At 40.8% G+C, this 16,517-nt stretch overlaps 1 protein-coding gene across 1 annotated transcript; it reads left to right on the forward strand.

Annotated features, from left to right (window-relative positions):
• Window positions 12,821–14,977, forward strand: LOC109232278. Its single transcript, XM_019397988.1, has 3 exons — window positions 12,821–13,783; window positions 13,895–14,002; window positions 14,057–14,977. The coding sequence occupies exons 1-3, from the start codon at window positions 12,821–12,823 to the stop codon at window positions 14,975–14,977; spliced, it is 1,992 nt and encodes a 663-aa protein (XP_019253533.1).

Here is a 16,517-nt window from a genome sequence, read left to right on the forward strand (position 1 = left end):
CTGGCAATGCGGCCTCCGGATGGAGTTTGATGACCTGGGTGGTTAGATATTCATCTTCAGGTACCACCTGATATTTCCCTAGCTGCCTTAAGACCCTCTGTGGTGCGTATGGCTGGACAATCCGCAAACCCATCAACATCAGATAACTCTTTATGGCTGTCATATATATGACTTCTGTCATCGGGAGCCAACCTATAGTCCATTCGACTTGACTTGCTTTTAGAGCTTTCAAATGGGAGATCCAAGCTTCAAACCCTTCTGGAGTGTTGTAATCTTTCACCCTTTCCTCATAGCTTTTGATGAAATTATCTTTACTTGAACCATAACTCATGAACTTGGGGTGATGGCAGAGATGCTCGATCAACCACATTTGTAGAAGAACACTGTAGCCCTCGAAGAATTGAGCCCCGAATCTACACAATATCAATGCCTGGTAAATATCTACCAATACTAGAGGAGCAAGTGTGTGATCTTTCTTTGTAATAAGGGTTTGCGCAACTCTAGCCATGCGGGTATCTACCGTCCCCTCGGCATTTGGAAAGACTATGATTGCCAGGAACGCAACTATGAAGGCGAACCTACGATGAATTTGCCAAAGGTTCTTGCCCCGTTTGTTGTTCAATCCTTTTTCATGTGTTTTGAACCCGACCGAATGCCCAAATCTGGAATACAAAAATTGAAAGGAACAGCATCTGTTCTCCACATGAGCCTTCTTCATTTGTTTACTGATATTAAGAAGATCAAAGAATTTGTGCACTGATGGGGCTCTCGGGAATACCGGCTGTTGTTTCCTCAAGTCCCGGCCAAAATGGATATACCCAGCTATTTCTTCCAGTGTAGGGGTGAGCTCAAAATCTGAGAAGCGAAAGACATTGTGCACAGGATCCCAAAAGGTTACCAAAGCTTTGATCAAATCTTCCTGTGGTCTGATTTCCAATATATCAATGAGAGCACCCAACTGTTCTTTCACCCAATCTTGACCCTCTCCGTCCAGATCATACCACCACATGTGCAACTGCAACTGAGCCTGCTCTATGACTAGTAGTTTCGGGTCCTGGACAATGTTCATCTTGGTACCTGTGAATGGTTAGTTAGGGTTGACTCTAATAGATTTTGAGGAAATAGTTTTCAACTCCCAAAAGAAAATGACCCTTTCCCCTTCTACACAAAAGTGGCTGCTTTCGTAAATGTGGCCCCTTTGCAATTTCAAGTAAATTTTGAGGCCGGGGGAAGACACTTAGAAAAATGACCCCTTACTGACAGATTTGTTCGTTCTCTATGAAAATATCCCTTCGACAACTGAAAATATTCTAAGGCTATCTCGGTGAGAACGTCGCCGAAACTGGGTCGGCTTATTCTTGACATAAATCCCTACCTACGACTTCACTTTATTTGGTTAATTTTGCAAAAAGAGGCTGAACCCTATGTAGGTTGCCTACGTATCCCACATCCGGTGGGAATTAGACCTGTGTAGTTCGGGCAGTCTTGACATAGTTATAAAAGACAACGCGAGTGACTCGTTTTGAAAAGACTTTTTTTTCCTTTTTTTTCTTTTTCGAATCCCTTTTTTTCTAAAAAAATCGGCAGAGTTTCGGGATATTTTCAAATACCGGGTTTATTTCCTTTCTACGCCACTCCTGGTTTTCCCCTGATTGTCTTTCCTAACCGGTCAGCATGCAAGCCGAAACAAATAAATGTTCACATAGCACGGAACTCGAATTCTTGAACCCTGAACCAGTAGTTCTAGGTTCCTATCCCCAGCAGAGTCGCCAGAGCTGTCACACCTCCTTTTTCTACCCCCGAAAAGGGTATTAAGGGAGTTTTTCCAATTTAAATGACAATCGAAACGGGATTATTATTTTAATATCAGAGTCGCCACTTGGGATAATTCATGGTGTCCCAAGTCATCGGTCTAGAATCCAGAATCGAGGAGATTTGACTCTGTTTTAATTGTCTGCGAAACACAAAAATCCGGGTAAGGAATTCTGTTAACCCAGGAGAAGGTGTTAGGAATTACCGAGTCCCGTAGTTCTAGCATGGTCGCTTTGATCATACTTGGCTCATTAAAATTATTTAATTACTGATTTTAGAACCTATGTGCATCTGCCTTTTTAATTAAGAAATTATCTTGAAACAGGTCACGCGTACGTGTATCATTTGTTTGGCGCGTCAAAAATCATGTCACACGAACGTGTCCATGATTAATAACGCATTGTTATTATTAAGAAAGTTTGGCCAAATTTGCGCGAACGCATACTCCGGTTTATTTTTAGAATCGTAATTATGTCACGCGAACGTGTACACAACCACGATGGTGGATTAAATGTGCCTAAAAGAAAACTACGAATATCATTTTAATTATAATATAATATTTGTGAGGGCCATGGGTGATTTAATTAAGATGGCACACCTCATCCCATTTTTAAGAAGTATACTTATTTGGGCCTAAGGATGCTCTTACCTACCAATGGTTTGAACTTAATATAAAACTATTAGGGGAGGAAGTTTAATCTAATACAAGTATGCTTGAAATAACACATTGAGCAATTGGTTATAAAAGAAATGGGCTAGCAGACAAGTCCCTCAAGCCTTAAAAATTGAACGATCACGTTTGATGGAAAACAACAAAAAAAGGGGGAGAGACCTGGGCTTTGGCAGCGAACCCAGAAATGAAAACAAGAGGCCTGAGGCGCACGAGCCTGCTTCGAACCAGGCAGCCTCATTTGGGCCTTTTAATAGGCCTGGCCATTTTAAGGAATGGCATTCTACCATTATAACCCACTAAGACAATCTTTTGCACAAATTAAAAAAAACACGGATGTTGAAACACCCTATTCTACAACATTTCTATTTACTAATAGATCATGAGTAATTCATATAATCATCTAAATTAGCCTAATCCAAGCACTAATGGTTAAAATCAATCATGTTGGCATTTGACCATAATTACAATCTTAAAGAAACAATCTGAACATGGCTTGAGAGTTTTATCATAGCAATAGACTTCAGAATTTGAAAATAAGAATGGCATCATGGCCAACATGCTGTTCAACAAACCCCACCCTCACAACCAAAAGACAGGCCAGTACAGTCATCCTTAGATTTCCACATGAGAGATGAATCATTAAGCTACTCATTACTGATTGTCCCAACACATCAAACTAATCATTGAGCTAATCATGAAAGATGAATCATTAATCACAAGGAATAAATCCTGGTCTATTGAATGATATACAAACTTATTACAACTTATCAAAACAAACTAAACTAACGACTATGATAAAAAAAAAACTCAGCAAGTCACCCCTCGAGGCTGCTGGATTCACCCAAAACTTCCATTTCAGCTTTGATTCCCATGAATCTGACCATGTCCAAGATCAGACCTACAAAGAGCATGCCTTCATATATGTGCTATCAGTAAAATTGCCATATACACTCAGCCAACCGATACAAGATATCAGTTCAGAATGACATAGAAAATACACATAACCTAAATGACAAGTAACATATTTGACACGCGAATCAATAGGTTTAATATGACATGGAAAATACTGAAACTTGACAAGGAATCACATATTCAAAGGAATCTCCTATTTCATTCATGGAAATGGATCTCATTATATGAAAAACAACATTAAACAAAGTCTATTGCACTCATATCAAGTCAGATTTGGAGGTACCTAAACACAAGATGAGATCTGTACCTAAGTGCTTAAAGGTTGCTCCAAAGTGCCAAATAGAAATGGATAGTTCAATAGTAGAGAAAGACAGCAATACTCAGCTTCAGTCTCAAGTCATAAGAGCTAAAAAACCAGAAATACCAAGAAAGATTATTAACTTTGTCACCAAAAGAAAAGAAGAAGAGGCTCCTAGCTGAATTTTCTTTTTAAAAGATCTAGGGTCTGTTTTTTCGTGTCAAAAGTGAGGAAAAAGGCCTTATTTATACAACAATAATCTGTTGTGTGCCTTCCAAGTCAAGGAATAATTTTCCTTCAAAACACCCCTCACAAAGCATCTTTTTTAACAGCAATTGGACAGCTGGCCATTTCTAATTGGATTCAGCAACTTGTACTGGCAGAATAAGGCCAGCTGTCCATGTTTTAGACCCTTCTAGATACCTTATCTGAAGCCCTCATTTCTAACCCCAAATTACCCCCCTTAAGTTTCCATTTGTTCACTTAACTCCTATAATTTCTACTGAATTTTAAATCAGGACAAACAAAGATAAAACCAGAAAGTATCAAGAACCCAAATCAAAATGCTGAAATAGAAACATGATGATACAAATTAAACCTAAAACTAAACCAATTAGTAAACGAAAAACTGCTTATCTAAATAACCCTAATAACACTGTATTCAAACCAAAACTGATGGCAAAGACAGAGCAAACAAAATATCAAACCCTAATTAAAACTTGAACCTAAACATGTTTCAATTACTCTAATAACACATGCAAATAATGAAACTAACAGTCAAAGAAAGTAGAACCTAGATTACGTGGCTAAATTAGAAACAATTAACCAAGCGGAGGAGTCAACAAAGAAACAAGAAAAGAAAATGAAAAGTAAAGAGAAAGTTCAAGAAGTTACCTATGTTCATTTTTAAAAAAAATAAAACTGGACCAGCTACGAACTTTGACCAAATTTCAACAAGGTGATGTGAACTTGAACTAACATTAATCGACTGTTCTAAACAAGAACAGTCAACTAATGGAAGTTTTAGGTTCAACCCTTCCGAGATTGACCAAAAATCAGAGAAGTATGAAAATTAGGGCTTGGCTTTTTTAGATCTAAAATTTGAGGAATTGGGGACTGATTTGAAAAGGATTGAAGGTGGTTTAGGGTTCAGAGGGGTGCAAGGGTTATAGGGTGTTAATTTGGGGTGAAATGGGTAAACTAGGGTTTTGGGGATTCGATTTTAGATCTAAAATTCGAGCAATTGGGTGAAGATTTGAGGGAAGTGGTTTGGAGATTCTGAAAGAGAAGGTGACGGGGATTCTGGGGTGTAAATTGGGGTGGTTTGGAGGTGGTCTGCCGCCGTGAGGCGATTTCTGGCCGGCAGATCACGGCGGCAACGACGAGGGAATTTTAGGGCGGCTAGGGTTTGTTTTGAGAGAGAAGAGAGACGGAATGAGAGGAGTAATGGGGGGTAGGGGGTCTTGTTCGGACATTATGTATTAAAGGACTCCTCAGTTCCGAGCCGTTGGATTGCCAAGATCCAATGGCTGTGATCAAATTATTACAAAACGGGATCGTTTGGAGTGTGAGGAGTTGGACCGGGTAGGCTGGTTATTTTGGGCTTGGGTTTGGACTAAATTGGGTATAAAAATCAGCCCAATTTCAATTAAAAAGACCCCTTTTCAATTACCTCTTTTCTTATTCCTTTTTCTTTTCTTTTTCTTTTTTTTTTAATTAAAAATCCTAAATAAAAAATCCTAAATTAACCCAAACTAACTAATTATCTAATTATAAAAATTACTTGATCCTAAAAGAGAAAAACAAATCAATAATCTAAAAATTAAAGAGGTAAAAATGTAAAATAAGCTATTTTTATGATTTTTATTTTTTATAAAACAAATAATTACTAATTAATCCTAAAACAAAATGTAAAAACAAAACCTAAATGCAATGCATGGTATTTTTGGCATTTTTTCATGATTTTAATAAAAATTAAACGTGCATAAAAATGCAAACAATTAATAAAATTCTACAAAAAATTCCTAAAATGGCAAATAATTAAGAAAAATCTATTTTCTTAGGATTTTATAGGAGTAGTTCGTATAGGGCAAAAATCATATGCTCACAGCTGTCCCTCTTTGCTCCGAAACACGAAGAGTTTTCGTGCAAAGATAAAGTGAGCAGATACGAGTGATTTTGTCCCGTTTGAACACTCCGTGGGAAGCATTTTTTTAAAGATTTGACCGCACCCTGCTTCCGAGGTTGCCTACATATCCTTGGCTATAAAGGAATCAGGTCAGTGTAGTTCGGGAAGTTTTGGTAGCTGGGACTACCGAGAAGCTGTGATTTCACTGTTGCTGCTGCGGCTACTGCTTGCTGAACTCCTTATTACACCGAGTCAAAACAAAAGAATCTAAACTAAACTATGATCTATGAATTACAAGAATCCTATCTACGTATCTTCAAACTTGATCTTGCAGCTCATGCGGCTCTGTGGTGCATCTTGAGCTGTTGACTCGTACTTCCCAGGTAGCTTCCTTTGTTGCTGATTTGAATTGCATTCTGAAGTAAATTCCCTTGTTTTCCAGGTGGGCGCCTGATTGCCAAAAACTCGAACTATCTTCCTTCGAAACTCGGACTGCTTCCCTTTGAAACTTGCACTGTTTTCCCTTGTTCTCCAGGTGGGCGCCTGATTGCTGGAACCCGAACTGCTTTCCTTTGTTCTCAAACTGCTTTTCCTCAAAACTTGAGCTATTTTTCCTTGTTCTCCAGGTGGGCGCCTGATTGCTGAACCTTGAACCGCTTTCCCTTGAAACTTGTGTCGTCTACCCTTGTTCTCCAGGTGGGTGCCTGATTGCTGAACCTCGACTTGCCTGAAACTTGAGTTGTTTTCCCTTGTTCTCCAGGTGGGCGCCTGATTGCTGAGCTTAAACTGTCCTCCTCTTGAAACTGTTGTTCCTTTGAACTGTCTTCCCTTGTTCTCCAGGTGGGCGCCTGATTGCTGAACTTGAACTGCTTCCTTTTGAATCCTGAACCGCTTTCCTTTGAAACTTGAACTGCCTTCCCTTGTTCTCCAGGTGAGCGCCTGATTACAACAAAGCAGACAAAACAAAAGAAATATTTTCTGCCCCAGTTTGATATTGGGAACATCTGTGAGTGTTAAACGACTCTTGTTATCAAAATAAGTTCTAAGCTAAATTCCCTTATTTCAAACCAAGTCTCATCTTCAAAAGTGAAAACTTAAATGCTGAATTATACTTCCCAAAAGAAAAACTCTCGTCAGACCTTGTAACTTGCGAGGGTCTAAAAACTTACTAAATCCCGTTATCCAGGAGAGTACTGAATACTTACGGCCGAGCCTTTCTGGCACCTGCTTTCTTCACGGAGGGTTTCTCCGAAATAAACGAAATTTCCTGCCCCTGTTTCAATCAAAGAAAAATCTTGTCAGTTTGAAAATGTGGTGGTTATTTTGCGACATTCTTGCTGAGGGTGGCCTTTCCACTGTCATGCTTTGTTCTGCTCAACTGCATACGACTGGCAAAGAATTGTTTCACCTTCTGATTGAACCTTAACCACGGAACCCTGAATGACCTGAGTGCCCTATATTCAGCCTGCTGTTTTAACCTTTCTGTCTTTCCAATTTGAATCTCTGTATTTCTCCCCACAATTCACGAAACCACTTGATTACTTGAACCTAGGCTAACACCTTATTTTTTCATTGTGCATCATGCTATTTCTGGCATGCTGTGGCTGCACTTTGCTTTGTGCAATTTGGAAGTCTGTAATAAGCTTTGCAATCCCTTCTTATTTGCTTAGCAAGGCTATCATTGGAAAAGCCTTAGAGAGAGTAGACCCAAAAAGGAGATGAAATGCAATGACCTCGAGGGTTATGAATGAAGAAGAAAAATCAAAACAGAAGGACTTTTTGAGGAAGAAAAGGGAAAAAGGACTTATCTGAGTGAGGCCGCTAGCATCAATGATCATGACATGCATTTCGGATTAATCAGCCTAGTCCATTCAATCAATCACCTTTCAGTCCTCACACTTTATGCCTGGGGTCCCCATGATCCAATTCCTTTGTAAAGTCAACAACCTCATTCGGCTTGCGGCGCCCTGAAGGGTTTTCACCAGCAAACCTCTCTCATTTGTTCATCTCTCACTCGCCGTCGCCTTACGATGCCCGTGAGGGTTTTCACCTATAAGACTCTCTCATTTTAATTTCTCTTAGCTTTCCGTCGTCTTACAGTGCCCGTGAGGGTTTTCACCAATATGACTCTCTCATTTGTTCATTTTTCCTGCGTAGAACAGAGTGTTGCCCCTGATATGAATCATGCCTCTACTTGCTTGATTTGGCACCCCTCGAAGATTGATCGGAAGGTCTTTCTTTGGACCGTAATATGGGTTTTTAGATAGGGTTAGAAAGAAAGGATATCATAAAGGCTCAAAACAACTCGAATGGGTTCAAAATTATAACTTTTGGAATCAAATCTTTTACAAAATCGCAACTTCTACCCAGTTTCTTTGCTCGGGGGCTTTTACATTTCTTATTTTGATGGGACCGAACCGTGAGGCTGCCTACATATCCTTAAAAGGAATCAGGTCGAACGTAGTTCATGACATATGAGTTGTTTTGTGTTTTGTACTTTCTTCTTCTCTTTTTTCTTTCCTTTCTTTTCTCTTTTTTTTCAGTTTCTTTTCTCTTTCCTCTTCTTTTTCCTCTTTTCTCTTCTTTATTTATTTTCTGTATCTGTGTTTCTGAACTTTGCTACTGATTCCAAAAGAGGGGTATGAAAGAAAACAAATAAAGCTCAAAGGGTAGCAAAGGATAAAGTATTTGGATAGCAGAATAAAATGGCTTCGTCATTTCAATCTTCAAAACATGCCAAGTACAAATGAACACAATTTAAACCAAAGAAATTATACATAATATCTTTTGACCGCATCAAAATTGATAGCCATGTCTACACACTTGCCTTCTATATCTGTTATATACAAAGCACCATTGAACAACACTCTCGTTACCACGAACGACCCCTGCCAATTTGGGGCAAACTTGCCTTTTGCTTCCGCCTGATATGGAACGATGTGTTTCAATACCAACTGACCCACTTCAAATTTTCGAGGACGCACCTTCTTGTTGTATGCTCTTGCCATTCTCTTTTGATACAATTGGCCGTGACATACTGCCGCCAATATTTTCTCATCAATCAGACTTAATTGCTCCAACCGGGTTTTGACCCACTCATCATCATCAATATCTGCTTCAGCAATAATTCGAAGGGATAGAATCTCAACCTCCGCGGGTATCACTGCTTCAGTACCATATACCAACAAATAAGGAGTCGCGCCTACTGAAGTAGTGCGATAACCCAGTAAAGCAAACGGTAACTTTCCATGCCATTGCCTAAAACCTTGCACCATCTTTCGAAGTATCTTCTTTATATTCTTGTTGGCTGACTCAACCGCTCCATTTGCCTTGGGATAATACGGAGTGGAATTTCGATGCATAATCTTGAACTGCTGGCATACTTCCTTCATCAAATGACTGTTAAGATTTGCGTCATTGTCCGTGATAAGTACCTTTGGAATTCCGAACTGACGCATGATGTTTGAATGAACAAATTCAACCACTGCTTTCTTGGTCACAGATTTGAAAGTCATAGCTTCAACCCACTTAGTGAAATAATCGATGGCCACCAGGATGAACCTGTGCCCATTGGATGCTGCTGGCTCAATTGGTCCGATGACATCCATGCCCCATGCAACGAACAGCCAAGGCACGGACATTGTATGCAATTAAGACGGGGGAGAATGGATCAAATCCCCGTGCACCTGGCACTGATGACACTTACGCACAAAGCTGATGCAATCTCGTTCCACGGTGAGCCAATAATAGCCCACTCGAAGAATTTTCTTTGCCAGAACATACCCACTCGTATGTGGCCCACAGACTCCCGAGTGTACTTCGGTCATGATAGTCGCGTCTTGCTTAGCATATATGCATCTTAACAATCCGAGATCCGGAGTTCTTTTGTACAAAACTCCTCCGTTTAAGAAAAATTCACTTGCCAAACGTCGAATTATTCTCCTTTGATTGCCTGTGGCTTGTATTGGATATACCCCCATCCTGATGTATTCCTTGATATCATGGAACCATGGCTCACCATCGAGTTCTTTTTCCACCATGTAACAGTAAACATGCTGATCACGGACCTGAATATGCAAAGGGTCGATATAAGCCTTATCTGGATGATGTAACATTGACACCAGGGTAGCCAAGGCATCAGCAACCTCATTATGGATCCTAGGGATATGCCTGAACTCCACTGATCTGAACCACTGACAAAGATCCTGCAGGCATTGTCGGTATGGTATGAGCTTCAAAACTCGAGTCTCCCATTCTCCCTGAATCTGGTGCACTAACAGATCTGAATCTCCTAAAACCAGCACTTCCTGGACTCCCATGTCCACAGCTAATCTTAAACCCAAAATGCATGCTTCGTACTCAGCCATGTTGTTGGTACAATAGAAACGAAGTTGAGCTGTGACATGGTAGTGGTGCCTGTTTCAGAAATGAGCACAGCTCATATCCCAACACCTTTCATGTTAGCAGCCCCATCAAAGAAAAGTTTCCAACCGAGCTTCTCATCCTGCTCGACCTCCTCAACATGCATTACCTCTATCAGGAAAATAAGTATTCAACGGCTCATATTCTTCATCCACCGGGTTCTCGGCCAAGAGATCAACCAAAGCTTGGGCTTTCATCGTCGTCCGAGTCACATATACGATGTCAAATTCTGTGAGCATGATCTGCCACTTTGTGAGTCTTCCTGTGGGCATAGGCTTCTGGAAAATATACTTTAAAGGATCCAGGCGGGAAATGAGGTAAGTAGTATAGGATGACAGATAATGCTTCAACTTCTGTGCTACCCAAGTCAGGGGCAACACGTCCTTTCCAAGGGGGTATACTTAACCTCATAGGATGTGAACTTCTTGCTGAGATAATAGATGGCCTGCTCTTTCCTGCCCGTGATGTCATGTGATGTGCCGGAGAATTTCGGCACATTTCAATGCAAATTGCTTAGATAGCTTGTTTTGAATGCAATTATCTCCTATACTTATGTAATTTTAGTGTTTTTGCAGTACATGAGGTTTAAGGACCTAAGAGCATGGAAATAAAAGCAAAAAGACACAAAAAGACAAGAAAAGAGCAAAATGCAGCACAAATGTGGAAATGCGGTCTAAGATGCGATCGCAAATCCTACATGCGAGCCGCATAATGTGCAAAGGATCGCAAACCAAAACAGAATGTTGGCCAAAGTCCAGTGCAAGAAATGCGGTCCAGAATGCGATCGCACAACAGGTTTGCCAACCGCATAATGGACCGCAAACTCATGGAGCGAAATGCTGATGGTGGAAAATGCGACGCAAAATGCGATCGCATATCTGGAATGCGGACCGCAAATCAACAATGCGACGACGGCCTGGAAACTAGGGTTCTGAAGTGTGATGGGCATGAAGAGAATGCGGACCGCATGTCTGTTATGCGACAGATAGCGATCGCATATTTAACCGGAAAGGGCATTTTTGTCCGTTTTTGTCCCGAATTTTGGCCCTCTATAAATAGATTTAATTGGGGTTTTGTGGGCTCATCTTGTCTGACTTTGAGACTACAATACAAGGCTTTAATATTCCTCTCTTTTGGAAGCTTTTGGGTTAAGAATCTTTCACTTTGTAAGCTTTATGGCATTTAATATTCTCTTATTTTTGTATTTTAGTATGAGTAGCTAACTTCAAATACTAAGGTTGTGGACCCTAAATGGGTGTTATGTTAATGGGTGTTTAACATTGAATATATATATAATGGTTGGTTGATATTTATTTACTTCTCATTCTTCATTTATTGTTGGTGGTTGCAAACATTAACAAATGCCATTAAATTCTTGCTTTGCTTGGGAAAGTGGGTTAGAATTTGGTAGAAGTAATTATCAAAGACTCAAGGCTTTAAACCTTGTTTAATAGAACCGCTTAGGAATAAGTGGGTTTTTTATTTGGCATATATTGATTGTTATTAATTACAACTCTTTTATATTTGGAAAAATCATAAAGAGGAAATACTACCCGACTATTGAAAAATATTGGGTAGTCATTTAGACATCATTTGCATATCAAAAGGACCTTCCATTAGAAATATATCATATCAACACCGATAGCATTACACTCATTAAAGGGTACACAACCTTGGTTTCTCTAATCAAATTATTTACATTCTCAACATTACAATTAGTCATTACTTCAAACCAAAATCATTTCATACTCTTGTTACCATTAACTAAATAGAATTACGACTTTAGTCAAGTAACACACTATTTGAGTAACCTTTTCACACCTATTCCCTGTGGGATTCGACCCCAACCTTGTTGGGTTATTATATTTGACATCGATCGCCTTACACTATTTATTAAAGTGTAATTTGAGCGTATCAAATTTTGGCGCCGTTGCCGGGGAACACGGTTTTGAAATTACTAATTAGTGTGTGCTTTACTTTACATCTTATTTTATTCCATCACAATTTGCCTTGTTTGCTTGGTGTTGATAGGAAAACATGTCCGAATATGGTGAAGACATAGAGGCAGAAATGGAAGAAAATCCTTTTGCGGACATCGAGGAGTACATTGAGGATATAAATGCTATTGTACCTCCGGCCGTTGGCGCTGCAACTTTCAAGGTGGAACATGGTTTATTCCTTATGCTCAAAGCGGAGGGTTTTTCAGGAATTCCACTGAAGATGATCCGACACAACATCTTAGAAACTTCCTGGGTGTGTGTGCGATGCATAAGCAGAACAATGTCTCTGATGATGCCCTAAGGTTGAGATGATTCAAGTACTCTCTAGCTGGGGACGCAAGGAAATGGCTTCAAAATCTGCCACCAAACTCCATTCATTCTTGGCCCGAACTTGTCCGAGCATTCTTATCTAAATGGTTCCCGCAAAGTAAGAAGTCTGAGCTCCGGGATAAAATTTTCTTTTTCAAGCAAGTACGGGAGAACATCTACATGAGGCATGGGATCATTTCAAATTATATTTGGTGAGGTCTCCCAACCATGGTTTTCCGGATTCTATCTTGCTGGAAAAATTCTACATGGGCTTGGATCCTATGAACCAATCTATAGCCAAGAATGCAGCTGACGGATCTTTCATGGACAAATCATTCGCAAGGGTGACACAAATACTTGACAAAATGGCAAAGCGTAATCAAGCATGGCATTCCGAGGACACCACAGGCGAAATTACATATGGTTCTCCTTCCTTGAGCAACATGATCAAGGAAAATCAAGAGAGAGATCAAGTGATTGCAGGGCTTGCTACAAATATCAATGTGTTGACAAAGATGTTCACCGAAAGCCAAACGAAGAAGGTAAATGTGGTTGAGGATGTGCAACCCATATCAAATGAGGATTTTGAGGAAGCAAATTATGTCAACAACTCTCAAGGAGTCTATCAAAGGCAACAATACCAAGGTCAAGGACAACAAAATCAATGGAGGCCAAACCCACAAGGGCAAGGCCACCAACAATGGCGAAATGACCAAGGTGGCTCAAACCAAGGAAACTGGAACAACAACAACAACTTCTCAAACCGGAGTTCAAACCCTTATGTTCCCCTGAAGGGTCAATATTCAAATCAAGGTTCCTCAAGTGAGTCTAAGTTGGAAGGTATGCTTGAACGGGTATTGCAAAATCAAGAAAAATCCGACACTTCTATGAGGAACACGACCGAGCTTGTTGGCTCTCATACCGCATCCATTCAAAAATTGGAGATGCAAATGAGAGACCTCTCTAGAGAACAAAATCCAAAGCAAAAGGGAACACTCCCTAGTGACACAATTGCGAACCCAAAGGGTAGTGGGAGTGGCCCAACTTCTCATGTCATGGCAATTACTACTCGGAGTGGGAAGGTACTACAAGGAGAGGGTGAACAAGTGGTTGAGGTGGAAGAGTTCGAGAAAGGGGTTAACGTTGAAGAGCCAAGTGTTGTCGAAATTGAGAAGATTCCGGAAGATGTGCAAGTGCAAAAAGAGAACTGGGAAGAGGTAAAGGAAAAGGTAAAAGAGACACCAAAAACTCTTCCACCTATTCCTAGACCTCCATTCCCTCAAAGACTCGCTAGGAAGGTTGATGATAGCAAACTCGAAAATTTTTACGACATTCTCAAGCAATTATCGGTGAATATTCCATTTGTGAAAGCATTTCAAGAGATGCCGGGTTTTGCTAAGTATTTGAAAGATTTGATCACCAAGAAGAAGACCACCAAAAATGAAGTGGTGAATGTGACTCACCGGGTTAGTTCCATCATTGCAACATCCACCGTTCAAAAGAAAGAAGACCCGGGAGATTTCACCATTCCTTGTACCATTGGGACACATGATTTTGCAAGAGCCCTTTGTGATAATGGGGCTAGCATCAACTTGATGCCTCTTGCCAATTACAAGAAAGCAGGATTAGGTATGCCAAGGCCCACAAGTATGAGATTGCAAATGGCCGATCGCTCCATCAAACGACCGGTGGGAATTGTTGATGATGTACTTGTGAAGGTGGGAAAATTTCATTTACCCGCCGACTTCGTAATCCTTGATTGTGCGGTTGACAAAGAGATCCCTATCATCTTGGGGAGACCATTCCTGGCCACTGGAAGAGCACTAATGGATTCGGAACGGAATGAGATCAAATTCCGTGTGAATGATGAAGAGGTTACATTCCAAGCAAGCAAGGGTATGAAACTACTGCATGAGTATGAAAGCATCTCGGTGATCGATGTTGTTGATGAAGTAGAGGATGCGGTTGAAATGAAAATGGAAGAACAATGCCTCGGCGACGCATTGGCAGCTATTTTGGTGAACTTTGATGGTGAAAATATGGAAGGGTATATGGAATCGGTGAATGCATTGGAGGGGCTTGGGTCCTACACTTATGCTCTGGCAAAGCTCTCTCTCGACTTGGAGAATAGAGCCACTCCACCCGTAAAGACTTCTATTATCGAACCTCCGCAACTAGAGCTCAAACCACTTCCACCACACTTGAGGTATAAATTTCTTGGCTCAAATGATACTTTATCGGTAATTGTTTCTTCTCTGTTGAATGATGTGCAGGTAGAACAATTGTTGGAAGTCTTGAAGGAGCATAGGCAAGCCATTGGATGGACAATCGCGGACATCCGTGGGATTCCCGCGGGAATTTGCGAGCACAAATCCAATTGGAGAGTGAAACGAAACCAAGTGTGGAACATCAACGACGGTTGAACCTGTCAATGCAAGAGGTGGTAAAGAAAGAAATCATCAAATGGTTGGATGCCGGGGTAGTCTACCCTATTGCCGATAGTTCTTGGGTGAGCCCGGTGTAATGTGTGCCGAATAAGGGAGGCATGACCGTAATTGAAAATGAGAAAAATGAGCTCATCCCTACAAGAACGGTGACCGGTTGGAGGGTGTGTATGGATTATCAGAAGCTCAATAGTGCCACATGCAAAGACCATTTCCCTATGCCTTTTATTGATCAAATGCTTGATCGGCTAGCGGGAAGGTCATTCTATTGTTTCCTTGATGGATATTCCGGCTACAACCAAATCAACATAGCATTGGAGGATCAAGAGAAGACGATATTCACTTGCCCCTATGGAACTTTTGCCTTTAGCCGGATGCCATTTGGTTTGTGCAACGCTCCGGCTACTTTTTAAAGATGCATGATGTCCATTTTCTCCGACATGGTAGAGGATTTTCTAGAAGTCTTCATGGACGACTTCTCGGTGGTAGGTGATTCTTTTGAGCATTGTCTTAACAATCTTAGACAAGTGCTTAAGAGATGTGAAGAGACCAACCTTGTGTTCAATTGGGAGAAATGTCACTTCATGGTGGATGAAGGCATTGTGTTGGGGCATAAAATTTCCAAACGTGGCATAGAGGTTGACCGGGCAAAGATCGAGATTATTTCCAAGCTTCCTCCACCTACTTCCGTTAAAGGTGTTCGAAGTTTCTTGGGGCATGCCGGGTTCTATAGGCGTTTTATCAAGGATTTTTCCAAGATTGCAAATCCTATGTGCAAACTCCTTGAGAAAGATGCCAAATTTGTGTTTGATGAGAAATGCCTCAAAGCCTTTGAGGAATTGTAGCAAAGGCTCACCACGACACCTATTATTGTCACACCCGACTGGTCTCTTCCTTTCGAGCTCATTGGGTGACGCTAGTGGTGTAGCTATTGGAGCAATGCTTGGCCAACGTCACAACAAGGTTCTCCACCCGGTCTATTATGCAAGCAAGACACTCAATGGGGCGCAAATGAATTACACGGTAACTGAGCAAGAACTTCTTGCCATTGTCTATGCCTTTGAGAAGTTCCGGGCTTATTTGTTGGGATCCAAGGTGATAGTGTACACAGATCATGCCGCTCTTCACTATCTCATGGCAAAGAAGGATGAAAAGCCTCGGTTGATTCGATGGGTCTTGTTGTTGCAAGAATTTGACTTCGAGGTCAAGGATCGCAAGGGAACTCAAAATCAAGTGGCATAATTTATCAAGGCTTGAAGAGGCAGGGAGACCAAAGGGAGATCTTGAAATCAACGATGCATTCCCGGATGAACACATATTGGCACTATCTAGCACTTTTGCTCCTTGGTATGCCGATATTGCTAACTATTTGGTTAATGACCTTATTCCGGACGGATTGGAATCCTATCAAAAGAAGAAGTTCTTGAGAGACTGTCGGCAATACTATTGGGAGGAATCATTCTTGTTCCGTGTTTATGCTGACAATATTATCAGAAGGTGCATTCCAGAAGATGAGATT

The sequence above is a fragment of the Nicotiana attenuata genome, chromosome 1 (genome assembly GCF_001879085.1).
Source record: "Nicotiana attenuata strain UT chromosome 1, NIATTr2, whole genome shotgun sequence".
Classification (NCBI taxonomy): Eukaryota; Viridiplantae; Streptophyta; class Magnoliopsida; order Solanales; family Solanaceae; genus Nicotiana; species Nicotiana attenuata.

Bases quoted from the DNA above. Each gene is read 5' to 3' on its own strand.
- LOC109232278 (XM_019397988.1), top strand. From the start codon at position 12,821: ATGGGCTTGGATCCTATGAACCAATCTATAGCCAAGAATGCAGCTGAC. The intron at 13,784-13,894 runs GTAAAAGAGACA...GACATTCTCAAG, and splicing joins GGGAAGAGGTAAAGGAAAAG to CAATTATCGGTGAATATTCC. The intron at 14,003-14,056 runs GTGAATGTGACT...ACCGTTCAAAAG, and splicing joins AGACCACCAAAAATGAAGTG to AAAGAAGACCCGGGAGATTT.